The sequence below is a fragment of the Gopherus flavomarginatus genome, chromosome 5, assembly GCF_025201925.1.
Source record: "Gopherus flavomarginatus isolate rGopFla2 chromosome 5, rGopFla2.mat.asm, whole genome shotgun sequence".
In the NCBI taxonomy this organism is placed as follows: Eukaryota; Metazoa; Chordata; order Testudines; family Testudinidae; genus Gopherus; species Gopherus flavomarginatus.
The window spans coordinates 113,265,706-113,293,031 of NC_066621.1; the positions used below are offsets into that span (position 1 = coordinate 113,265,706).

At 41.5% G+C, this 27,326-nt stretch overlaps 1 protein-coding gene across 2 annotated transcripts; it reads left to right on the plus strand.

Moving 5' to 3' along the window:
- The first annotated feature begins 8,343 nt into the window (after positions 1-8,343).
- Positions 8,344-26,225, plus strand: PSMA6 (proteasome 20S subunit alpha 6). Of its 2 annotated transcripts, none has more exons than XM_050953986.1 (7): positions 8,344-8,543; positions 14,679-14,773; positions 16,273-16,354; positions 16,674-16,829; positions 18,686-18,864; positions 22,196-22,290; positions 26,020-26,225. In XM_050953986.1, exons 3-7 carry the CDS (start codon positions 16,339-16,341, stop codon positions 26,075-26,077), a joined length of 504 nt encoding a protein of 167 aa, XP_050809943.1. In that variant the 5' UTR covers positions 8,344-8,543; positions 14,679-14,773; positions 16,273-16,338; the 3' UTR covers positions 26,078-26,225. The 2 variants fall into 2 exon arrangements, with proteins under 2 accessions (XP_050809943.1, XP_050809942.1); XM_050953985.1 differs by having other exon boundaries at positions 8,388-8,547.
- The last annotated feature ends 1,101 nt before the right edge of the window (positions 26,226-27,326 follow it).

Genomic DNA, 27,326 nt, shown 5'->3' on the forward strand with positions numbered 1-27,326 from the left:
GAGTTAATTAGAAGACAGCAAAAGTGGTATAAATTATAGAAAAAGTGTTGTAAACCATTATCATTATTTATTAACTATTTGTCTGACAGTTCTGAATCCTGTTTTTTTCTATCTACCATCCTTATACGAGAAAGTCAGATGCAAATGCAATATTAATCTTTGTGGAAGAAAAATTCACTGTCAAGTTTTGCATTATAAGAAAGCTGATAGGCTTCTTACCACATGAAGTAGTTCCCACCTGGGCCACTCACAAACAGTTTTCCAGCATGCAAGCCACACCCTGAATGTCTGTGTGTAACTGCAGCCTGCCATACACACTAACGCTCTGGCTTTCAGCAGCCGTGGTTATACTGCAGGGTGTTGTCTAACTGCACTTCACCAGTCTTAGATTTTCCACCAGAAATGTATGTCCTGTGCTGCCCAGCCCTCTCCTGGACGCTGCAAGTTATATTAAGTCTGTTGTTACTTTAGCAGAATAATATGCCAATTTATTATTTCAAATAGTTTTTCAAACACTTCAATTTAAATACACTGGATTAGATAAACAGTAAAACAAGTTTATTAACTACAAAGAGAGAGATTTTAAGTGAGTACAAATAATGAGGCATAAAGATCAGAAATAGTTACAAGAAAAATAAATATAAGATGTTTACTAATACCCAACTCCATAAACTATAGCAGATTCAAGCACAGTTTCTCATTATATGCTTTCAGCAGTCTTACTGACCAAAGCCTACCCCAGAGTCCAACAAATGTTCCTTTGTCACTTTGTGTGCATACGATAGGTGGGGGGTGTTTGTACCTCCTTTTTATAGTTTCAGTCCCTCTCTTGAACAACATTTCCAGCTATGCACCAGGAGACATAAAGTCTATGAGGAAGGATTTTCCCTGCTGCTTTTTCCTCACCTCTTTTAGCTTTTTTTGCTCCCTGCTTGATTACTTTGTTTACTTCTTAAATGCAAATTAAGCAGAGCACTCATTCCTTTGTTTAGGACAGACCTATTTGTCAACTTCTGTTTGAGCAGGGCTGTGGGATTTGGAACATGGGAAAATACATGTTTTATCAGCATGATACTGACCAGCAAATTATGAGTCTTCAAATGATACCTTACAGGGCATACTTTGTACATGGATTATTACAATAGTGTGTAGGGTGTGAACAAGGGATTCTGTTAGCTTGATCAGAATTTACTTAGCTGCTTTTTTGGCACATCACCTGCATACAGTTTCTTCACACCCAACTGTGAAGTTTCTAAGGGATCGTGTCAGAGTTTTTCCTCCAATTAAAGAACTGTTCTTTTTGTAGGGGGCTTAATTTGGCTTTATCTGCCCCGATGGTCCCACCATTTGAACCTGTTTTCTGAAAAATGCATTTTTAATTGCAGTCAGATCAGCGAGGAGAGCTGGTGACATTCAGGACTGTATGACAGACCCACCATATGTATTTTTTTATACAGACAAGGTATATCTTTGCACAGGCAAGTTGTCAAAAATTTCAGTCTCAGCCAGTGGATTCATTTGGCCTTATTTTTCCCCAAGCCTTACTGTTCCAAAGGAGAGGCTAACCTCAGCATTTTATTGCAAAGGACTAAGCCATTTAGACTCACCTTTATGGGGACAGTGCCCCAATCTTTGCAGTTCACCCTCATTGAGTGACTGTTGCTGGTTCCCCACTAGAAGCCCGGTCACAGCATCTAAGCCACAAACTCTTCACTTGATATCTATCGATAGAGATTATTTGGGACTGGATAATGACTTTGACTTTCGGAGGTGACAGCTCATATAAACAAATACAACTCCATGCTTGGACTACTTCCAGCAGGTTGGAATGGGTGGGATTCCAAAAAACTAATGTTAAAATAATAAATTAGGAGATACCAGTAAATGTCACAATTTGTTACTGAATATTTAAAGGGAAATCAGAGGAACTTAACTGAAATTAAATCTAAGGACCAAAATAAAATGATCTGCCAGCAAAAGACAATTTTCTTACAAAATGATTACTGGAAGCTTTGGGGTTGTACCACGTAGTATACTTCTGAGGGAATTCTGTGCCAAAAAAATAAAAATTCTGTGCACAATATTTTAAAATTCTGCAAATTGTATGTGTCAATAAATAAATGTGGAGACTCCAGCATGGCAGTGGAGAGCCCAGGCCACTGACTGCACGGAGACAGGAGATCACATGCAGCCCCTCCTCCCCCAGGACAGGGACTTGGTAATGAAGCTGCACTGGACCCTGACACAGTGCAAGGGTCAGGCCAGGCCTGCCCCAGAAACACCCTGGGTCCCTGCCCCTCTTCACCATGCATACTAGGTGTGGGTAGGCAGGTTCAACCCAGCAGGATCCAAGTGTGGAGAGGCTTAGTGTGGGGGGATCCACATGGGGGGGTGAGAGGGTTCTGTGTGGGGCAATCTGGGTGTGAGTAGCTCAGTGGGGGATCTGGAGTCAAGGGGCTCATTGAAGGGTTCTGGGTGCAGAGGCAATGGGACTCTGCATGGGGTCCAGTTGAAGGTGGTTGGGGCTCGGTGGGGGCAATTGTTTGGGGGGACTTAGTGGGGCGGGGTCTGAGTGCAACTGGTTGGGGCTCAGTGGGGTGGGAGTCTGGGTGTGGGGGCTTATCAGGGTGGTCCAGGTGCAGGGGAGGTGAGGCTTATCGGAGTGGGGGTTCTGTTGGCCTGCTTAACAGAGTAGCCCCCGCTGCTGCTGCTGCCAAGGAGAAGCCATATACCAGGCTCCCCCCCCCACCCCGCTCATTCCCCTGTACCCTTTTCTTCCCCATCCCATCCCCCTTCTCCACTGCTTCTTCACCTCCCCACTGTCCCCTGCCCCATCCCCTCCTTCTTCTTCTCCCCACTGTCACCTCCCCCATCCTCCTCCTCTCACTCCCAGATTCCCCTGCCCTATCTCCCTCCCACCTCCCCCTGCCCTATCCCATCTTCTTTGTTTCCCCACTACCTCTTCCTGCCATCACACCCCACCCCACCTCCTTCCCCCATTTGCCCCACCCTTCCTTGCCCCACCGCAGGACTCGTATGAAGTTATTGTTAAGAAGTTTTTATATGTAGGAAGGATGAAGGTCTCCATTGTTTAGATTCTAAACTTTAGAAGGACAGTATAAGCCTCATGAGGAAGCTTGAACTGATCCTACTGTTCTTTAAATAGATTTTCAATCTCCAGGAGTGTCCGTTTATCATTCATTAGCACTAAGTGTATGCCTACATGGCAGCTGGGAAGTGTAATTCCCTGGGTGGGTGGACAGACACATGCTAGCACCTAAAAGTAGCAGTGTGGCTGCAGGGACACAGATGGCTGCTTGGGCTAGTCCCCTGACGAACAGGGGTTAGGCGGCATTGTACTTTAAGTGGTTAGCCTAAGCTGTTGCCTGTGCCACTGTGGCTACACTGCTATTTTTAGGTGCTAGCTTGAGCTGAGACTGGTAGTTCATTGCTGCCAATGATGACAATGTTATCACAAATCTCCTCTGTGGCTACGCATATGACTGAAGTACAGAGTCACTATACCCTATGAGCATAGGAAGTCTGTATCCATGATGTTTGAAGATACAGCTCTATGGCACCTTTCGTGTGCAGCCTGGAAACAATTCTGTCAATCCCGCTCAAAACTGATGCATGCTGATCTTGTAAGAGACCGCCAGTGAGTCCTGTCTTGAGCCATTTGCTCAAGTTTGGGATTAGTGTCAACCTATTGCAGACTGCTCTTCAGGCTGTCTTTGAAGTGCTTGTATGGACGACCGGGGTGGCGAGTTATATGGGCCCGTGGTGCCCGTGCTCCAGCAAATTCAGGGCCTGGGGGCCCAGCTCCATCAACGTTCAGGGCCAGGTTTCTCCTCAAGCCCCACCTGCCGCCCCACGCGCCTCCCTTGGAGCATTCCCCAGCTCCACCTGCTGTCCCCGCGTGTCTTTCCTGGAGTGTTCTCCAGCCCTGCCTGGTGCCCCCACGCACATCCCCCAGCCTGACTGAACCCCTAATTCCTTATCCCCAGCCCTGCCTCATTCCAGAGCCCGCACTCCCAGCCAGAGCCCTCATGCCCCCCCAATCCTCTGCCCCAGCCCTGAGCCACCTCCTGCACCATGAACCTCTCATCCCTGACCCCACCTTGCAGCCCTCACCCGCGCACCCCAACCCTCTGCCCTAGCCCTGAGCCCCTCCCACATCCCAAACCACTCATGCCCAGCCCCAATGGAACCTTCATTTGATATGCCATCTATAGAGAGTTCATGGCTCACAAACATACAGGAGAGATGTTAAAACTACTGCACTATAGATCTTCAGTTTTTGGTAGAGAGATGGATGTTGTGCTGGTTGAGGACTTCTATTCAAAGTCAGCCAAGGGCCTGGCTGGCTTTACTAATTCTGAAGGCAATTTCCTTGTCAAGGGAACCCTCAGTGGAGATGGTACTGCCCAGATACTTGAATTGATCCACATTTTTCAACTGTGCGCTTTGGATAGAGATGGCTGCTACTGGGGCATTGGCTAGCTTGAGCCGAGGTGGTGCATGCACATCTACCCAAGATGGGAGTTGCATCTCCCAGGTCTGTGTAGACGTACCCTATATTAACTAAAAAAGCCAGAGACGACAGCCTTCCTGTGTAGTTCTGATTTCCTGTGGCAGAGCATGTGATTGTTATAAGACTTTGAGAGAGATGAGGATGACTGGACTAAAAAAATTCATTTTATTTTTTGGCAGGTATTTTGATATAAAAGCATGGTGTGAAGTTTCTTAACATACTGCATGGGCTGAGGCAACTGATGGAGATGCGCTCTGAATGGGGTTTGTCATCCACCCTCTCATGCCCTTTGGTATTGGGTATCTTTTTGTTTTTTTATCCATCATGGGTCTGAAAGAGATATTGAATCTTTGATCCAAAATACTTGAGTTTATAACCTACTGCCACAACTGCTTGGCAACTAGACTCAATATTCAGTAATTCTCTCCATTTCCCCTTCCAACTGCATTTCCAAAAGGAACAAAAAGATTCTGGAAGCTATCTCCTTTATCCCCATATATTTCCAATATTTGCACTGCTGTATTTATATTTTTTTCTCTGTGTGCCTATGGAGTGGTTCTCACACTTACTATAGGGCAGTGGTTCTCAAACTGTGGATCATGACCCGTTTTAATGAGGTCTCCAGGGCTGGTTTAAACTTGCTGGGGACAGGATGGAGCCCAAGCCCAAGCCTGAGGGTTTCAGCCCTAGGCGGCAGGGCTCAAGTTACAGGCCCCCTTCCTGGGGCTGAAGCCCTTGGGCTTCAGATTTGGCCCCCTAGCTTGGGGCTGTCGGACTTTAGCTTTGCCTCCCTGCACTCGAGGTGATGGGGCTTGGGCAGGCTCAGGCCTTGGTTCCCCGCTCCGGGGGTTGTGTAGTAATTTTTGTTGTCAGAAGGGGGTTGCGGTGCAATGATGTTTGAGAACCCCTACTATTGGGGACAGTGCCAGTGTATTTTAATGCACAGAGAGACTTTTTGTTCTCTTGTGATAAATTCAATAAAGTAATTTTATAAATGCATGAAATATACATGATCCAAAATGCAGATGCAAACATGCAGCATTTTGCCAAAGAGACATATTCCACCTAGTTCTATTATATTAAAAGGGAAATGGATATTGGAACATAGCTTTCCCAGATCTTTTAATGATATAATTACAAAATAAAATAATAATAATTCCCAGCAGGAAAAATCCAATGCCAACAGAGGATTATGTTCATGGCTTTATGGTGGGGAATTTCCCTCTGTCCTAGATACTGACATAGAGAATCAGTCTTTCGAATGTCTTGCGATATAATGATGCAGCTGTGGAAAAATATTGTCCAGAAATAAAAGCCCAAACTTCTATTCTGAGGTCAATAGATTTCCTTCTTTAAAAAAAGAGAACTTGACGAACATATTTTATTACAAAAACAAATTATTTTAAAATATTATTTTGAGATGTAGTTTTTTATATGAAAGAGTTTTTTCTGAGACCAAACTGTCTGAAATTTTTGATGAATCATTTCTAAACATGTCAGATGTGAACCACAGCAGTTTTTCAGTGTTCAGAAAATATTAGACTGCAGGGATGCTAGTTTGTGAGTGTATATCACAACTTAAGAGTTTTGTCACAATTTGGCAATAGTATTGGAACACAATTCACTGTCACCTTCATAGCAGGATCAAAACATATTTTATTTACAACCATAGCTGCTAAGTTTTAAAAATGCAGTAATTTGTTCATAGTGTAGAGCAACTTAAAGCTATAATGGTTTCTGACTGAGGAAAGCTCAACTGTAGTCCAAGTAAGCGACTATTTTCCTGTTGTTACCTAAATGTGTTTGGGATCAGGAAAGGGTAATAACACTGTTGCAATTTGTGCAAGTCTAAAGCTCTGTTTTAATTAAGCTAAGACAAGCCGTGGTGGTGTGTTTTTAAACCGATGGCAGAAACTACAGTGATCTCTAAAACTTCTTGCTCTTTCCTTTCTCTATTAAAGTGAAAAAAAAAAATCCAAAATGTATTGCCTTTGAGCAATGCCTTCTACATACCTTGGTGCAATACATTTTCTTTCTGCACACAAAAATGCATTGGATGCTGGGCATCCTGCATTCCCTCTGAGCACATTTTCCTTATCTATCCTCTTTATCTTCTGTCCATATTGTCTCCTCTTCATACCCTTTGTGTTTGTTTTCCTTTGCTTTGAGTGCAAGGGATTTTGTTGTTCTTTTACTCCTTCTGGTTGGGTATTTATTCCCTGTCCCTCTCCCTTTCCTCACTCAAACAAGTACATCTGCCTTTTAGAGGAGGTTGGTTGGAGGTGCTGTAGTTTGATACCCATCTGGTCTGTGGGCTGAACTGAGCAAAATTGGTGCAGAAACACTGGAGTCACAGTAGCCTTTTTGATTAATCTTGTGAGGTGCTCAGATAATTCAGTGTGATTCTGTCTCTTGTGATTTTTGTCATGAGTTTTGCAATATTGGCTTTTCTTAAAGTCAGAGATCTTAGAGTCAGGAATTTACATAAGAGTCTCAACTTTCATTTTGAAAAAGTTTCTAGCCCTCATGATTATGGAGTAAAGGTTGAAATTGTGACCGCTAAAGTCTCAAACATACAAAAAAGCCCAGAAAGCAAATAAAAAGAATCCATATATTACTTTTAAAATGTAAGATTTTTTAAACCAATCTTGACTTTTTAGAGTAGCTGCCATGTTAGTGTGTATCCACAAAAAGGAGTACTTGTGGCACCTTAGAGACTAACAAATTTATTTGAGCATAAGCTTTAGTGGGCTACAGCATCCGATGAAGTGGGCTGTAGCCCACGAAAGCTTATGCTCAAATAAATTTGTTAGTTTCTAAGGTGCCACAAGTACTCTTGACTTTTTAGGAACTTATCTAATGATTTTTGATTGCTTGGGCTAGATAATACTGCTTCAGAGACAGAGGCTGGGAATGTGTTAAAAATACATCTAAAAAACCCTTTCAAGGTCAAAGGCATTTGGAGAAGCATCCTTTTTTTTTTTTTATGTCTGTTTTTAAAGTAGTAAGTGCAGCTGTAGCTGTATTTGTGGCTATCACTGGAAGCGAGAAGAGGTGGTTTGTTTGCAAAGATCTACCCACTCCTATAGTTACAAGAGCATGTTCACAGGGAAGTAGAATGGACCTGGGGTCATGAAACTTCCCAAACGGCTTTTCTCTGCCTTGGGAGGGCCAACATCCCAACTTGGCCGAGGCCAGTGTTTTCCAAATTGTGTACTGCTGGTTGTACTTGAATTTGATGTTCCATCCATTTGCTTCACACCAGTTCTTTAGGAAGGTGTAGGTGAATCAACATGTGAGAGCTGCAAGCCTGATCTGTCACACAGTCCTCCCACAATGTAGGAACTGCATATTGGGGGTTTCTGTGTGGCCAACAGCCAGGGCAGGCGAGGTTAGGCTGTGCTGACAGCCCAGTTTCCCTGCTGGCAGAAGGGGATGATGCTGGCCACCTCGAGCCCTAATAGGGCCACCACCAAAGGGTGCAGCTCCCCCCTACAGGCCGGCCCCTTGCGCTGGGGGCAGGTGCAAAGGCCACAGAGACTGCCCCAGCAGGCCAGCGCTAGCGCCTGCGCAGTGAAGGGGACCTAATTGCCGTTTTGTTTGCATGCTCAGTACCAAGGCACGTCACGCTCCTGCGTCTGCGCACTAGACGGGGGGTTGTAACTGCAGGAGGGGAGCCGAGGCTGTTGATTACACCCATGCGCAGAGGAGCGGGCGCGTGCTGTCGCAGCGTATCGCGTCTACACGCGAGTTAGCGGCGACTCGGCCCTAGCGGATCGATGGTGTGTTATTTGCGCCTGCGCGGAGGAGCACGTGTTTGCGTGTCCCGGAAGCACTCCCTGTCCCAGAGCGGCTCCCAGACTCAGGCTGGTGGGATCGGGCCTTGCGCGCTGCGTTACCGGCCGGTTTTCTGCGCCGCCGCCGCCTTCCCCCCGCCATGTCCCGAGGCTCCAGCGCCGGCTTCGACCGCCACATCACCATCTTCTCCCCCGAGGGCCGCCTCTACCAAGTAGGTGAGTGTCCGGCCTGGCAGCCGCCGAACTGCCCCGTCATGGTGCGCGCCGGGCCCACCCCGTTCCCGGGGCGCCTGGGTCTGACGCTGCCGAGAGAGTCTCCTCTTCTCTCCGTCCCCAGCCCAGGATGAATACAGTTATACGGCCCAGTCTAGGTTATACGGTGCCCATCACCATGATGTCAGGGCACCCACAGTGTCCCTGTTTTAGGAGACAGATTTGAAAGGGCGGAGTTGTGTACATGAGAATATGCCACCAGTTTAATTTGAAGTGTGTTTTAAACAAATTTACTTAAACCAGCACAGCAACATATTGGGAAGTTCTCAACACTGCTTTAGTACAAATAAAGTAATTATGTGATTATCAGATAGTTTGTAAAAAGCTTTTTTGAAATTATATCCTGTCCGTAGTCACCAGTATAATCATATCTGCAGAAAACTTGTTGAAAATGGCTTACTGTCTGTATAGATGATTCTTTTTGTATAAATAGGCCTAGTTGTTCTGTGTGTTTAATGGAGCAAGAGTTTAATGCCTTTGGAAAAGTATGTATTCAAACTGAAATGTTTTAAAATTGACTAAGGTGTGCCTATGTTATAAGAAACTGTTTCATGCAACGGACCAGATTTTCAGGGGGACCTTAGCCTAGCCTTTGTGCTTGCATGCTATTAGATATGCAAATACTTGCATGCATGCTCAGTGTGCTATCATTTGGCTTACATGGGTGATAGAACTTACATGTGCACTAGTGTTGGCAGGTAATACACAAAGTTGAGCAGCACAAAGAGGTCACTTTGAAAATTTGGCTAAAAATAGCAGTTTAGTTCTTGTATAATGCTGTACATTTTAAATCTACTGTACAAAGATTAACTGATAAATGCACCCTTATGCCTTAGTTCAGTGATTCTCAACCTGTTTACCATTGTGGGTTGCACATGTAGCTCTTTGTTAAGCGGGCCTCAGTCACAATATGTAACTGTATGGCCCTGAGCCTGTCACATGGGCCACAGCTGTGTGTTGATTGGGCTGCAGGCAGCCCTAGGGCGGAGAAGCTTTGCCTTAGTCAAATTCAGCAGTTACTCCCCTGGTTATCCAACCCAAGCTGGTGTTGAAAATAGTTGTCCCAATTAGAGTAATAGGAATCAACAATGTTTAAGGCCTAGTCTACACTAGAATGTTAGGTTGACCCAGCTATGTTGCTCGAGTGTGTGAAAAATCCACACCGGAGTGGCATAGTTAAGCCAACCTAACGCCCCCCCCCCACCTCCCTCCCCGCGCAGCGTAGACAGTGCTCGGTTCATGGATGAATTTGTCTGACCTAGCTACTGCTATTTGGGGAGGTGGATTACCTACATTGATGGGAGAACCCTGCCTGTTGATGTAGGTAGTATCTACATTGGAGCGCTACAGTGGTGCGGCTGTAACATTTCAAGTGTAGTGTAGGGAGCGCAAGAGTAGTAATAGGGGTTCCTGCATTCTGAAGGTACCATTGATGCTAAAAGCAAGTGTATGATACATTTGTCTTTATTATATGTAATGTGTGTAGTGTGGTGTTAATGTATGTGTTTTTACAAACAAATATGTATGTAAACACTTAAAATATTTATGAATCAATTAAACTGTGTTATGGAGCCATCACTGAGAATCATAGGAAACACAGCTTTATCACATTCATTAGAACAAATCCATTTAGTTTGATTAATTTTGAATATTTTTGGGAATGCATTTCGAGTTTGTCACTAGTGCTTTTTTATTTAAAAAAAGAAAATGTAAACAAATTTTTAAAAAGGCTCCTGAAGTAAAGTTAGAAATGAGATGGATCACTTGATAAATTCCCCTGTTCTATTTACTCCCTCTGAAGCATCTGGCACCAGCCTCTGTTGGAAGACAGGATACTGGGTTAGATAGGCCATTGGTCTGACTCAGTATGGCCATTCTTATGTTAAATTTAGTCATGAATTCTCTGATTATAAATGATACAAAAGAACACATCTTAATGAACAATCTGCATCAGTCACTTAGACATCCCCTTGGTAGCTTAATAGTTGGTCTTATCTCCAATTTGATTCTTTCTCTTGCCCTTTGATGTCCTAGTACAGTTTTTCCACTGATGATGCCACTGCCATAACTATTTTCCATTTAAATGTTTGAATATTAGCATAGAGGGGACTTTTTATTTTTAGTGTTTGCTGCATGTCATTAGGATGTCATAGAATTATAGGCATGTAGAGGTGGAAAGGGCTCAAGAGGTCGTCTCATCCAGCCCCCTGCACTGAGCAGGGCCAAATATATCTAGACCATCACTGGCAGGTGTTTGTCTAGCCTGTTCTTAAAAACCTCCAATGATGGGAATTCCACAACTCCCTTGGAAGCCTATTTCAGTGCTTCACTATCCTTGTAGTTAGAAAGATTTTCCTAATATCTAACTTAAATCTCCCTTGCTGCAGATTAAGCTGATCTTTGAAGGTGGGACAAGAAGTAGAAATGGAGAATAATCAATTGCCGTGTTTTTTAATAATAGCTCTTAACGTGTTTGAAGACTGTTTACAGGTCCCCCCAAAGTTGTCTCTTCTCAAGACAAAAAACGTGCTGCCCAGGTTTTTAAACCTCTTATCTTTTTTGTTGCTCTCCTTTGGACTTGCTCCAGTTTGTCCACATCTTTCCTAAAATGTGCAGTCCAGAACTGGACACAGTACTTCAGCTGAAGCCTCACCAGTGCCAACTAGAGCAGGAGAATTACCTCCTGTGTCTTGCATGCAACATCCCTGTTAATACAGCTGAGAATCTTATCTTATTTCAAAACTGGGATCACATTGTTGACACTCATTCAGTTTGTGATCCACTATAAACCCCCAGATCCTCTTCAGCAGTACTACTGCCTAAACCAGTTATTCCTCATTTTGTATTTGTGCATTTTGATTTTTGCTTCCTAAGTGTAGAAATTTGTACTTGTCTTTACTGAATTTCATCATGTTGATTTCAGACCATTTCTCAAAATTGTCAAGTTCATTTGAATTCTAATCCTGTCCTCCAAAGTGCTTGCAATCCCTCCCATCTTGGGGTCATCTGTAAACTTTATAAGCGTACTCTACTCCATTAACCAAGTCATTAATGGAAATACTGAATAGTACTGGACCCAGGACAGACCACTGTGGGTCCCCACTAGATAACGTTCCCCCAGTTTGACAGCAAACCATTGATAACTATTCTTTGTGCAGTTTTTCAATCAGGTGTGTGCCCACATTATTGTAATTTTAATCTGGACTACATTTCCCTAGTTAGTCTATGAGATTGTCATGTGGGACTGTGTAAAAAAATCCTTACTACAATTAAGATGTATCACATCTCCGGCTTCTCCACTAGGCCAGTAAGCCTGTCAAAGAAGGAAGTTAGTTTGGTCTGGCATGATTTGTAATCCATGCTGACTATTACTTTAAACCCTATTCTCCAAATGCATATAAACTGATTGTTTAATAACTTGTTCCAGTATCTTTCCAGGTATTGAAGTTAGGTTGACTGTTCTATAATTCCCATAAAGTAATAAAAATGAGAATTTAGCATTCTAGGTTTGCTAGATGATTACCTGAAGTAGCTGGTGGAGGGGGGGATTAGCTCCAAAGTAATGGAATGCGGCTGGCTGCTTGGAAATAATTTTTTTAATTAATCAGTTTTCAAGTTGACTCTTCACTTACTTGAATGGCCCGTGAATGTTTGTTAGTTCCGGCCGCTTGTGTTGGCTGCCATACCAATGAAAATCCATAAACCACTGATTCGTGTAATGCTAGACTGTCCAGATACTTTTCATTCTGAAAGTGTTCTCAGATGTGCATTATCTTCCTAGCAAACTTTTTATGTGTTGAGCAGTCTCTGGAATTCCTTGCCAAGTCAAGAGGATTTTCTCTACTATAGCACGTACACAATTATTTCCTGCAGTTATTACTATTTCTCTTCCCCACCTCACTTTCTCAACCTTCCACAGTCCCCATCTCTCCAGCTAGAGAATTGGATTAGATGAGAGCGCAATTCTTAGGATCGAACTGTTACAGCACCTTCACTGGCTTGAAGAGTGGTGGTTGTGTGTGTTTATGCTTCTGCAATAGTCCTAGCCTCTTGCCATCCAGGGAACCAGAAACTTGGGAATTGAACATGGCATTGCAAAGCTCTTTCACTCACTTGCCATACCCAAGTTAGTCAAATGCTGAATCCCGTTGGGTTAGAGAAAGAACTGTGGTTCTGCGTAATTACAAAATGCTATTGCAGTATAATAACTGAATTGGGACAATCTGATTTGAAAATAAGAAAACTTTTAAATTTAGGATATAGATTTAACATAGGGACAAACTAAACAGTGTGTATAGTACAGAATGGCTTTTTTCTCCCACTTCAATCCCTTATAAATTCAAGTTGCTTAATGTAATCATTCAAAAGATACTTTAGTTTGATAAATTAAATGTTGAAAACAATTGGGTAGCACATAGAATGTGACTGTGTGCGTTATGTGGAAGAGCTGACTTCAGGAAGAACTTTGTCTTTTACTTCCCAAAGCTGAGAAACTTGCTGCTGAAATGATGTCTGGAAGCTTGGAGGAGGCAACAGTTCTTTTCATAACCACCCGTTGTTGCTGTTAACTTGCCTCAGAGTTCGGGCATTCCCTTGTGTTCTATTGTGTCAGCTTTAGAAAGGGGAGACTTCTTTCAAGTAGAATTTGTTGCGTAGGTGTGTTTCAAAATTTCCCCTTTTCCCATTGTTGTGAAGTTCTACATGCTGTGCAGAGCCTGCTGCAGTTTGAGTACATATGCACAGTACCACTGAAATGCTGAAGGATGAAAGAGCCTGTAAAAATGTCAAATACTATTGCAATACAATTACTTAATTGGGACAAGTTAAACTGCAACAACGGCTTTCTTTGGATGTCTACCTAGAAGCGGAGGTAGAGCAATTTATAATGAATGCTTAGTCAGAACATTATCATAAATTTTGTTTACTAGTTATAAATTTAGCTAGTGCCAAATAGTTGTGGTTGATAATTAGGTGCTATGTAAATATGAATTTATAATCTCTCACCTTTTAATATGCAAGTACCAAATAAAATTCATGGGGAACTTACTTGTTCTTAGGTGCTTGGGAGGCCATAGTCAACAGCAGCATGGTTTAAGAGATGGAACCAAATAATTCTAGATAATTGAATTTACAACTTAAGTTATTGGTTTCTTCTAGGTAAATATAAATACTTTATTCCCCAAAAAGGAATTTATTTTAATTAATGCAGTCTTAATATCCAGAATCCAGAAAATGTTGAGGTACTGCTGAAAGCTCAACCTTGATTTCTGGGCCCCTTGTGATTTTCTTGTTATATAGTCTCTCTGTCACAAATTGTTTCCGTTGATTAAGTACGGTGTATGTAATATAATAAGCAGGTATAGCTTATTCATTCTTACAGTAAATTACAGTACTGGCTTGAGTTTTGATTTAATTTTAAGTCTTAATTAATTAATATCTAATCCAGTGACTTTAGAATTATAACCATTTACTTTCTGCAAGTGGAAAGGGTTTTTTTATTCAGTTTTTTACATTGGTTCCAAGTTAATGTTTTGACATTGGGCTGTTTCAGTGAACCACTGAACTGCTTTTCCCCTAATTGGCTTGTTCTGCAGATCTTGTTGAGACTTAAAAATCAAGCCAAGCAGAAGTACTTGGCACTGGTAGCTTACTATATGTAAGGTTTATAACAAATTATATTTTATATGCTATATTTAACATAACTTATTGAAGGTGGTAAAATTAAGGTTGAACTTTTAAACTGAAATCTATATTTCCTGACTTGATTGCCTGATTATTATTTTCTTATTAAACCTTAACATTGGTTGCTTGCTCTCTGGCAGGGACACAGAATTTCTTGTTTCAAATTTTAAAAGGGAGAGCAACACCAATGTCTAATACTGTTCAGCACTCTAATTGAACAGAGGAGAGGCAAACTCAGTATTTTTGTCCATTGGGACAAGCCATTGCAAACAAGAGGCTCAGTCCCCAGTGGGATATGTGTGTGTGTGGTGGGCTTGCAGGCTCTGCCCCAAACATGATATTAGTGGCAATGGTACAAGTATTTCTGATTATTTTTGTATGTATCTTTCTAGAATATGCTTTTAAGGCTATAAACCAGGGTGGCCTTACATCAGTAGCTGTTCGTGGGAAAGATTGTGCAGTAATTGTAACACAGAAGAAAGTACCTGTAAGTAAAAGAAACAAACCTATTTCTGGAATGTGAATAGTAAATTTAGTGAAATTATCAGCCATGTGTCTGTGAATTAAACCTGTGGTTTTCAAACTGTGAGTCGTGACCCATACTGGGTTGTGAATGTAAGGCACCGCTGACCAAACTGTTAAAAATTCCATCGGCGGTGCTGCCCAGCTAAGGCAGGCTAGTCCCTACCTATTCTGACACCACGCTGTGCCCCGGAAGTGGGGGAGGGCACAGGGTTCCGCGCGCTGCCCCAAGCACCAGTTCCACACTCCCATTGGCTGGGAACCAGCCAATGGGAGCTGGGGAGGGTTGTGCCTACAAGCCAGACCTGGCCACTTCCGGGGTGCAGTACGCTCTGCAGTGCCAGGACAGGCAGGAAGTCTGTCTTAGCATCCCCACTGCGCCACTGACTGGGAGCCACCCAAAGTAAGCCCACGCCCCAATCCCAAACTCCAAACCCCAGCCCCTTCCTGCATCCAAGCCCCTCATCTCCGGCCCCAGCTCCTTTGGGTCACAGCCATCAACTATTTTCTTCAACTGAGTCACCAGAAAAAAAGTTTGAAAACCACTGAATTAAACAATATCTGTTGCCATTGTGCCTTCTCAGCACCCCAACTCCACACCACTTAATTTCATGATTGCAAAGCCCTGGACCACCTGAGAATACATGTGTCTTTGAGATGTTTACCTGTGTATTTTTCCCAGTCCTATTCTTCTGAAACCTTACCTGTAAAGCACTGTATCAGTGGTATAGAGAGCAAGACTTCAGAAAATGTCTGTCAGCACATTGGATGGAGTGACACAGCAATGTTGAGGAAGAGAAGCAGGCAAGATGAGAAAAATTTAACTCCTAATTTGAAAAGCAGCAAACATACTAGGGGTTCCTAAATATTTGTATAAGGATTCTCAAAATTATCTGGGGGAAGAGGATTCCATCTTCCTCCATTTCCCCTCAGTGACTAATCTTAGAATGTTGGGTGGTGTCCTCTTCTTCCTTTGCTACCTGTTTATGACTGGTCACTGGACCATAGTAGTAGAAATTCTTCCCACGTTTCTGCAGAACAAGATACTAGGAACTTATAATGGAAGTTCAGCGACTCTTTGCAAATGCAGTGTGATGTTAGAACTTCCCCCCTTTCCATGCTGATAGTAGATAGTGGAGTGCTTGGAAGACAGTTTCCACCTTAATTTTCTGATTTCTGCCTCTTGTTGGCTTGAGGGCAGGTCTGCACTTAATATGCTGCATTGATGCAGCTGCACCACTGAAGTGAAGATGCTCCTATGCTGACGGGAGAAGCTTTCCCATCAACATAGCACTGTTTGCATGTGAAGCTTATGGTCGGTATAACTACGTTGCTCGGGGTCGGGGGGGAGTTTTTCCCCTGTAGCGTAGACTTGGCCTCAGTGATCTGGTAATAATATGTCTCTTATGTGTGGGTAAAGGACTATTGTTTCTTTTAAATTATTTCAGTATTTTTGTCCATTAGGACAAGTTATTGGATTCCAGCACAGTGACTCATTTATTCAGAATTACTGAAACTATTGGATGTGTAATGACAGGAATGACAGGTAATTAATTTACCTTTTGTTTAAATATCCAAATTTTTTAAATACTTTTTCTTTTGTTACTTCATTTCATGTTACGCTGATGTTTACAAACTCCTGTAATCCAGAACTGAAGATGAGGCTTAAGAGATTTGCTATTTACAAACTGACAATTTGTTTAAATTTAGCACATCGGGATCTTCCAGAATGGAGATCAGATTAGTGCTATCAACAGCATATCCAGCAATGCAGTGTGGTGTCTTTTCAAGAACCTTGCCTAAACATTTTTTAGTGGAAGTAATGCTTATTTTAGTGGGAGTAAATATTTTGTCTTTTATATTAGCTGACAGCAGGTCTCAGGTTCAGAGAGCCCGCTACGAGGCTGCTAACTGGAAATACAAGTATGGCTATGAGATCCCAGTGGATATGCTGTGTAAAAGGATTGCAGATATTTCTCAGGTCTACACGCAAAATGCTGAAATGAGGCCTCTTGGTTGCTGTAAGTATAGTAGAGTGTACCAGATCGATAAATCTAGCAGATACAGATTTTATTTTTTAAATTAAACATAGGGGAACAAATTCTAACCAACTTTTCTAGATATGTAAAATGATATGGGCGTAATGTAAAGAGTAGTGATGGCTAATGGTTAAAACAGGGGTGTTGGAGTCTGGACTGTGGGATTATGTTGCTGTTTCTGCCGTTGACTCACCATATGAATTCAGGCAAACAATTTAACCTCTATGTCAGTTTTTCTTGTGTTATACTATTTTCCCTTGGTGTTATGAGTAGAACTGGTTAGATACGTTCTGAGGAAACCTAATTTAATCAAAAAACGCTGTTTCAAGAAGGCGAAATGTTTTGGGAAACCTGCCTGCTTTCCTAATGGGCTGCTTTCGGTCTGGATCCCAGGGTCCATAGCTCCAGAGTAGCCTTGCCTTCAGGGACCCTGAAGTATCGGACTCCCTCACATGGAGCAGGGAGCCTATCAGCCCTGGGGACTTCTAGGCTCCCAGTTGTGCTGCAGGGAGGGCACCAGAGCACAGAGCCTAGAAGCCCTGAGAGTCTTGCTGTAAGCGTAGCCCCATCAGGCCAGGGCTTCCGGTCTCCCTGCTTGGACCCAGGAGCATCACCTGTAGCTGAGGTTGGGCTTCCAACTCCACAGCAGGGAGCATGGAAGCTTAGAGAACCTCAGCGCCAGCGGGGGCTCTAAGGGGTTCTAGGATCCCTTCCACAAAGCTTGGAAGTCCTGGGACTGGCTTAAAGGTTCTGCAACTCTGGGGTAGCCCCAACATGCGGACTTCCCTGGGGCCAGGGACAGCCCACAGGTGGGCTGCAGCAGAGCTGCAGACACTGGGAGCACTAGCAGCAGCTCAATTTAGTTGACATTCTTGTCCGTTTCACAAATTTTTTATGGAAACGCTCTCTTTTGGTGTTTCTGAAAGAAGTTTCTTGGTTTTGCTGAGAAATTTTGGCAAATTTGGTTTCATTTCAATGCGAAATAACCTCAGTTCAAAAAACCTGAAAATTAGTGTAGATCAAAAATACAAGTTTCAACCAGCTCTATTTATGGTGCTTAATCTGTTCAGAGTGTTCTGAGGTTTTAATTTACTGTTTCAAAATTGCATACTGAATGTAAATCTCAACTTAGCATCTGCTTATTACCTGTACTTGTGTACAATTAGTAGTTCAAAGATCTTAAAAGCTGCACTGGTAAAATCAGAGGAGCATCTAAGATCTACAAGTTTGATTTTGAAGTTTTTCTTTTCCTTCACTTTTTAAAAAAAATCTATGAAATTAAATAAGAATGCAGTGTAATGCAGTGTGAGGCAATATTGTAAAGTTAAAATGTTAGTCAAAAATATGCGTAACTTGACTATGCAACGTATTTGTAAAACTTCCTATTTTTTTCAGGTTAAATGTTTGCTTAATTTATGACATTCTACAGTAAATAGTACAGGAGTGCACTGCAGCTGATTTTACCTTGTTACTAGTACCTTAACTTTTGTATTACCTGACCTTGTGGCTCTGTTGCAAAGTCAACACTGCATTACATTTTCTGCATTTAATGAATGGTTTGCTTTGTGTGTGATTAAAAATCTAGTTTGGTCTAAAATGAAGTACGCACCTGGAAATGAGGCACAATTGAGAGGTATGTCACCTTAGCGATAAAGGGGAACCATGAACCTCAGAATAATGGAGCTAGGTCCAAAAAGGTATTTAACTGTGCACTGTCCCAGTTCATACTAGAGGAGAGTCTATGTTATAAAAGTCAGAATCCCCAAGCACATGACACTTTTTGACTTTGATTATATCAAAAATTAAAATGTAAAGTCTTTTTGTTTTGTTTTGTTAAGGCATGATACTGATTGGTATTGATGAAGAACATGGCCCTCAGGTATACAAGTGTGATCCTGCAGGTTACTATTGTGGGTTCAAGGCCACAGCTGCAGGAGTCAAACAAACAGAGTCAACCAGCTTTCTTGAAAAGAAAGTGAAGAAGAAATATGACTGGACGTTCGAACAGACAGTAGAGGTAAGCCAGTAGGGGAAAATCAAACTGAGCCGAAAGTGCTCCACTACCTGTAGTACTACTATAAAGGGTTATGATGCAAAGAAGTATTTGTTACGATGCCCAGTGTCACTGCCATAGTAAGCAGCCGTTTTCACTAGGAAATAATCTTAGTTTTGAAAGTGCTTAAATAGAGCTAACCAAACTGTTTGCCTGTGTTTGTGCTATGCTTTTTCTTTATCAGTATTTCATAAGGCTGTTCATACGCCCAAATGGGGTAATGGCACTAGTGGGACATCTTATTCTGTGTATCGAGAATTCCTTGTAAAACACACGAGTCACATACACATTGACATTAGAATGTTCTGTTAGATGGCTTGCCACCATTTGCCCTCCAATATCTATATATAGTATGCTTTGACTTAAGGATTTTCTCAATGTTGTCATTGTTTAGTTGTTGGATGTATAATATTTTCCTCCTTGTAAACTGACAAAAGCAGTGAAATCTTGTTTTGTTCCACCCTTCAAGTTCTTTTGAATATAGACAGACTGTTTTTTCTTTTATTAAAATCGTTTACTTGGTTATCAAATTTCAGTGCTCCTGGCCTGTTACTGCAGAGTCACCATTGCCATTTTAAGTGTGTTGGTTGTTCAGGACCCTGCATTGTGGAAGCCAGAAAATCCTGCCACCTCAGTTTGTAGTTGTCATCTTGGATTTGCTCTCTGAAGAGCAAGTCACTGAAGATGGTTTTAAAGGCTTTTAAACCAACCTGCATGCTAGAAAGCACTTTAAAATAGGAAGTTACTATATTCTGGGTAGTTACTGTCCCACCAGTGCTGACAGTTGGTGTTGTGGTTAAGTGCACATGCTTTTTGCAACAGCAACACTAGAATCATCTTGGTCAAGGATGCATCCCCTATAATGGATTTGTATAGCCATAGGGCTACCAGTAGAAGCCTTGATAGGAAGATATTGACTTCCTGATCCTCCATATTTGGCCTGTTAGAGGGGCAAGGTACTAAAAGTGCAGTTGTGCCAGAGATTATAGTGCTATTTACAGCGAGGGGGGTGGTGAGTTTACTCCACATTTTAGGGCAGACTTTAAATCGGGGTGGTGGGGAGGGGTTCCAGTTGTTTTTTTCTTTCCTCTGAAACTGACCACAAAACAAGTAGCTCCTAAAAATAAGTTGTGGAAGCTATTATGTCCCCATTGGGCATCAGTCGCACTGCACTCTAATCTCTTGTACATTGGTGCTATTTATCCTGCTGTTCCACTGGAGGAAAGATGAAGGGCCAGGAAATCACTCTGATCCTAGCATTAGCTCTGCAGTGTGGCTGGGTATAGAAATGCACTATCTGACTCCTGTGATACTCAGTTCAGCAATTGTATGTCCGTTATTGCATATGTGTACATGCAGTCAGTATAAAGCCAATTATTATTGAAATTGTCATTCAAGACACAGCCTTGAAATGCAGACTACTTATAAAATAAGCCAACACTCTATCTTGTGTTTGATAATTTTCCTTACTGTTTCAGCTAAACATAGGAGATTTGAGTTTAAACAGTCCTGTTCATGGCACATCTATTTGTCCTGTCTGATCTTGTTCTTAAGTCACAATGCTGATCTTGTGATACACCAAACACTGCAGTCACATAAACTGTAACAACCTTAAAATAAAATTGACTCCACTGCAGGATTCAACAGGAGATGGCTGATTTAAATACAGATACATGTTTAGAAATGGAATCGAGAGGTTTTTAGCTAAATTGTTAGGATTCTTCTTCAAGTCTGCACTACTGTGTAAGCTTTTAAAAAGCTTTGTTAGCATTAGAACATCTTCACGCATTGCTTATATTCAGTTATAAATTACAACCTTATAGGGACAATTAAGCAGTCATAATTTTAACACCCAAAATTATTAGAGCTCAAAACTGGGGTTTTCAAAAGAGCCTTTAAGGGTGCTGGGCACTCAAATCTTATTGAATTTCAATGTGAGATGAATACCTAACTCTCAACCTCCAAAAAAACCCATCCAAAATAGTCGTCTCAAAAATAAAATTTATTCTTTTGCCATGGTTTCCTGGCAGCTTGTATATCGCTCACATTGGGCAGTTGAAGTAGATTGAGGCTATTCCTAGTCAGTTTCATGTTCTGTTTTTAATGCACAGCACTGGAATGTTTTGGAAGCAAATGCTTGAAAGGAATGTTTAAATGCAAATGAGTTCCAGTTCCAGTCAATTCATAGAAACACTTCTATTGGTGGCTTTTTTTAAGGTTTTGTTAAAATATCTTCACAAACATATATTTTGGGCCTATGTTGACCCTATTAAGTGTTCCTTTTAAAGTCAGTCAGCCATGATAAATGACTCTGTTGAGCAAAACCAAGAAACCTGATGGCATCTTGTGCTTTTCCAGGATCCTGGTGAAAGGCTTTGTGTGTGTATGTATGTTTGATTTAAAAGATTCTTCCGTAATCTGGCTTCTACTGGACCCTGCATTGAAGGCATAATTCTACTACAACACATCAGTTTAGTGTTTCAGAAATATTGCATTTCTATTTATTTTTCAATTTTAAACAGCTAAGAAGATGCCTATCCAAGGCTCTCATCGCCCTAATGCACCATTAACAATACAATTAAATATCAGCAACATTAAAATCAATTTGGACAGCTAGCCACTTACAAAAGATCTTTTCTGTCCCTTCATCATTGTGAGAAGATAGCCTCAACATTACAATTATGACTTCAGTGCAGGATTAAGTATGGAAAGAGGTTGAGAGAGAACTTGTAACACACACCTTGGATAATTAGTAAAAACAGAAAAGATAATAATCGTGGTTAAGTGCAGTATTTCTTAAATCCCAAATATGAGGGCATGTTACAAAAAAGAAGAACATGAAATAGTAACTGCACAAGTGACTTGTGTATCTGTTTGTGAAAAGCATGGTGGTGACCACACACACACACCCCACCACCACTACCAAGGTAAAACTGGCTTGTAATTAAGATGTCTAGATTGTTTTGGAGGTTTTTTTTGTTGGTAGTAAATGTGTTCTATTTTCAGCTCAGATCAAAAGATTTTAACCTTTGCATGGTAAACAACTTGTTGGATTTTCTTGTCAGGAAATTCCAAGATACGCTGATTATTAGGGTATCCTTATCTTGTATGTTGTTTGCCTGGGGTGAAGAGAGAGACCTGAATTTTGCTACAGGGTCAATTTATGTTTGAAAATGTGGGAGTATGTGGGGAGAGAGGGAGTGATTTAACTTGAAATTGAAAGATGGGTAGGTCTTGACAATGTTTTGAGTGCTCTTTTTTCAGTATTTATCTTTTATTTAACATTTACTTTTAGACAGGAATAACTTGCCTGTCTACTGTGCTGTCCATTGATTTCAAACCTTCGGAACTAGAAGTTGGAGTAGTTACAGTTGAAAACCCTAAGTTCAGGTAAGTTAAATGACTAGTGGAACTTAGTGTGCTTTCCTCATTATGAATGGCTAATTTTAACTCCCTCCCTTCATAAACGTAGATTAAAATATAGATGGAAATAAAAAGACATTGGGGGGAAAAATCACTTGCCATTTTCTAAAAATTTGGGGTGGGGGAAAGTTTGAAGATGTCCTTTCAGGTCACTTTTTGTAGTTGGGAACTGTGGCCCTACTTTAAGTTCTAACTAGACAGGAAGACATTTTTAAAAAAACATTATATAACATGTTTTAAGCAGTTCTTAGTTAAAATGTATTAACACCTAGTATAGACTGGCGTGGACTAGACATGGTCTACCATCCTCTTCCCTTGCCATTGACCATGATAACTAGCATGTTTTAGAGGTGTTAAACCTAGTCTATGCTAGGTGCTAAATGGTGTCTAAAAACATAGCATCATAGAAACGTAGGACTGGAAGGGACCTTGAGTGGTCATCTTGTCCATCCTCCTCCTTCCATTCCCCCACCCCCATGCTGAGGCAGGACCAAGTATGCCTAGCCACTATCCCTGACACATGTTTGGAGGCTTTTAAGAACAGGTTGGACAATGATGGGGTTTCCAAAACCTCTCTTGGAAGCCTGGTCTAGTGCTTATAGTTAGAAAGGTTTTTCTAATAGTTAAGCTAAATCTCCCTTGCTGCAGATTAAGACAATTACTTTTTGTCCTACCTTCAGTGGACATGGAGAACAGTTGATCATCTTCCTCTTTATAACAGCCCTTAACATTTTTGAAGATTGTTATCAAGAACTCCTCAGTCTTCTTTTCTCAAGGCTAAAAATGCCCAGTTCTTTTGAAGTTTCCTCGGAGCTCAGGTTTTCATGTTTGTTGCTCTGCTCTGGGCTGTCGCAATTTATCCACATCTTTCTTAGTGTGGTGCCCAGAATTGGACACACTACTTCAGCTAATTGAGCAGGACATTTACGTTCTGTGTCTTTTATATAAGACATTCCTGTTGATATGCCCCAGAATGATACTAGTTTTTTCATAACTGTATCATGTTGTCAGCTCATATTCAGTTTGTGATCCACTATAATGCCCAGATCCTTGTGCAGTACTACTGCCTGGTCAGTCATTCCTCATTTTGTTCATGTGCATTTGATTTTTTTTTCCATCCAAAGCATAGTACTTTTCACTTGCCTTTATTGAATTTCATCTTGTTGATTTAGACTAATTCTCGTCCAATTTGTTGAGGTTGCTTTGAATTCTAATCCTGCCCTCAAAAGTGCTAGCAACCCCTCCCAGCCTGGTCTCATCCACAGATTTTATACGTACATTCTCCACTCCATTATCCAAGTAATTAATGAAAATATTGAACATTAATTGTAATGTGTTTGCTAATGCATTTTTTAAAAACATTTTTTCCTCATATGGAGAAGGTCTTTGAGTAAATCTTCTGGAGTAACTATCACTGAGATAACTCTTGCTCATTCTTGAAAAGTGGTGATTCATTACTTCTCCAGCTAGTTAATAGATTTATGGGTGCATGCAACTTAAAATATAGATTAAATCAGTGTTAGCTGCTCCTTCCCCCCCCCCCCCCGGTCTTTGAGTGTACTCCTCCAGTTTGAGTCTCTTGCCTTTACCTGTTGGGGTGTTGGGTCTCTTGCCTTCACCTGTTCTGAGGTGGATCTCTTGCCTTCACTTGTTCTGGGGTGGAATACTGTGATTTTACAGCACCTTTTGCACCAACCACGATTACTCAGCAGCCCTGGCTGGGTTGTGCACCAGCAAGTCTTCCTTACGGGAGCTGTGACCACTGACCACGTGTGAATATGGGACCCAGATAGCTCTTTCAAAACAAAAGTTGTTGTTTAATCTCAATAGTAGGAAGAAAGCGTAGCAAGAGAACAGAGTTTTTAACACAAAAGGTCTACACACACATTTATCTTAAATAAACTTAGATAGGATGTAGCTTACCCCAAACTCTCCTTTCCCCTTCCCTCTCCCCCAGTTGTGGGGTCTGTCTACCCAGTTCATAAAACCTACTAAGTCCTTTGTCATCTTTACTTCTTGAGCCTAGTCAAACTGGCTTGGCCAGCTTTTGGGAGGGGTATCTGGGCGAGACTTCAACAGAGCTGGTTTTCTGCATTGTCCATTAAGTGTCAGTAAATGGGATTGTCTAGGGCTATTATCCACTTTCCAGTTGTGCACTCTAAACCCTGCTTGTATAAATGCGTTGTAATCCTATTATGCAACAGAATAGCAATCCCAAATTAAGACTCTTGAATCAAACCGCAAACTTGCTGCTTTCTTAATTTATCATGTAAATTAGAGCTCTTTAGTCATAGCTGCGGGCTAATCTGTATTTAGAATGAGGGGAATATTTTTAATGTGAATGTAGGCTTTTTCTGTTGTTTGGCTGGAAGCTAAGTTGTAGTACTGGTCCTTCAGTCATGGATTTCTGAAGCTAATCAGGAATAATAAATTTAGTTTAGAAATTTTATGTAAACTTGGCCAGGCCCTACCTGAAAACATAACCTTTACATTAATGTTTTATATATATAAACACTTGTGGATAGCTCTGCCTGTGCATATTGGAACTTTTTTCCAAGCACACTTTAAAGACACCCCAGTTAAAGACATTGTACTCCATTGGCAAAGCCAGCAAAGCTTGTAAACTCTACAGGCCAAATAGCTCCATATCAAGTTTAAGAGGTCATTTGAAGATGACTGAGTTAAAGGCTGCATTTAGAATCACTGGGAGCTTTAATCAAGTGTTATACCTAGGTTCAAGGAACGCCTAGGCTCTACTTGTGAAACCAGTGGAACTTGTAAGCTTCCTAGATCAATTAGCTCTGGAATTCTTTCTTTCTCTTCCTTTAAAATAAACTGCCATTATTGCGCCCTTAAGGTAAAATATCAAATACACTGCCTGGAAGTTCCAAAAGGGATAGTTGTTTTCACAGCACTAACCTGGCCATGTTGTACATACATCTTCTGTTTGTTTACTTAGTTAAATTTAATTTCAGTTTGTTCTTTAATATTTAACTCCTGCAAGCATGGTATAACATCAGTTTTGGGGATTTCCTAACTTGAATGGTTGTTAGTGCAACATTAAAGATGAAATAATGCTGGCTTTTTTTGCATTTAATACGTTTTAGGAAAACTAAATGCAAGTTAGCTCAATGTTAAATGGCACAGAAGATTCCCTCCTAACAGGCACCTACTGCCATGCTCCCCCTTTTGCCACTGCCGTTCAAGGGCCCATGCTAAGCCTTCACCCTTGTGTTCTCTGACAGCGAGTGTGTATGCTGGGGGAGGAGGGGAGGGACTTCCATAATCTGGTCATAGCCATCCTTTCAAGAAAAGAGGACCACAGAATTTGAATCCCCTTTGAAGTAATCATCCTACTGATTACTTTGGACCACTCTTATTCCCCTCTTCCCGCCCCAAGTACATCATGGTAGCTACCTCATCAGTTTTGCAAGGGTATTACTAATGACCTATATAATGACCTGTTCTGTCCCTTCACTGTCCCCATTGCTCTCCAGGACCCTAGACTCTCCTGTTGGTTTTTCAGAAATAATCAGCATGGCTCATTCATTGCTGTAGCAATTATTTTGAGCAGACAAAAGATGCAGCTGTACTACTTACATTTATTTGTGGGGACATTAAAGATGGAAGATGGTGGGGTTAAGGAGAAGAATAAACAAAACTATTTCCAGAATTCTTTTTTTTCCCCCCCTTTAGGATCCTTACAGAAGCGGAGATTGATACACACCTCGTAGCGCTAGCAGAGAGAGATTAACTAGTTTTCCTAGTTGCATTGACTGTGCTTCTGGCCAGGATGTTTGGTAAAAAGAAAACACTTATTAATGGCTCTGGATTATGGTTTGAAAATGGAATGCTATATGGTGTATTTTACTCTGTCCAAATAAAACAGAGGTTTTTGAAAACGTTTGGTGTTTGCTTTAATTGCCATACCTTGTTTAAAATGAGCTTGCTTTTTCAGTGCTGTGAAAACGTAATTCAAAATATTTGATAGCTTGGAACACTTCTGCAGTCATTTGCCTCTTGCCTAATGAGTTTGTGAAGGAAAATATGGTAATGAATTGATTCCCTAGGTTTGACATGACTAACTGTGTCACTATTAACCCAAAATGCTGCCCATGCTCATTTTGGGATTGTTATGCTTAGTTCTGATTTTGTCTTGTAATATTTCTGTACGTTTCTGTAGTGCCATTCACTACAAACCTCAGTCTGGCTTCTTAGAGGAAGAATGTCAAGTCTCAGAGGGGTAGCCATGTTAGTCTGGATCTGTAAAAGCAGCAAAGAATCCTGTGGCACCTTATAGACTAACAGACGTTTTGGAGCATGAGCTTTCGTGGGTGAATACACATGCATCTGAGGAAGTGGGTATTCACCCACGAAAGCTCATGCTCCAAAACGTCTGTTAGTCTATAAGGTGCCACAGGATTCTTTGCTGCTTTTAGAGGAAGAATATTCTTTTTTCCCAGAACAGTGCCTTAGGGCAGGACTCTGCCTTTCTGTTCCTTGCTGCTGCTTTGATTTTTACTACAGATGCAGTTAGACTGGTGCCCACAAAGCCTGCTTCAAAACAAGGAGGCAGGGTTAGAAAATGCCAAACTTGATCTAATTAAAAAAAAATAATCCATAGGACTTTTAATATAAAATCAAGGGTTTAATGCTGCTAAATCCTTCAGAATTTAAAGTGCTCAGTGTGGCTTAAAAAAAGATAAGACCTATTCTTTAAAACTATAACATCCCTGGCCCCTTCTCTTCTCTCCTCTCTCCTCTCTCTCTCTCCTCCCCCCACACCAATTCTATATGACTGACTTTACCTGTTCATTAATCATGATCAGTGTTGCATGCTAGCGGTGAAAAGGAAAGACACTTACTACAATCATTTCTTTTATAAGGTATCACCCTGTTATCTTTGTAGACTACCTGATTCTAGGTCATGGTTTTGTGTGGAGCAGAGCAACTACCTTGCTGTGCTTTGTTGGAAGTCAGGCCATTGAGACCGACCCAGCTAT

Excerpts from the sequence above, each read along its gene's own strand:
- PSMA6 (XM_050953985.1), top strand. The coding sequence starts at position 8,472 with ATGTCCCGAGGCTCCAGCGCCGGCTTCGACCGCCACATCACCATCTTC. Across the intron at positions 8,548-14,678 it reads GGGCCGCCTCTACCAAGTAG|AATATGCTTTTAAGGCTATA; the intron begins GTGAGTGTCCGG and ends GTATCTTTCTAG. Across the intron at positions 18,865-22,195 it reads CGTTCGAACAGACAGTAGAG|ACAGGAATAACTTGCCTGTC; the intron begins GTAAGCCAGTAG and ends ATTTACTTTTAG.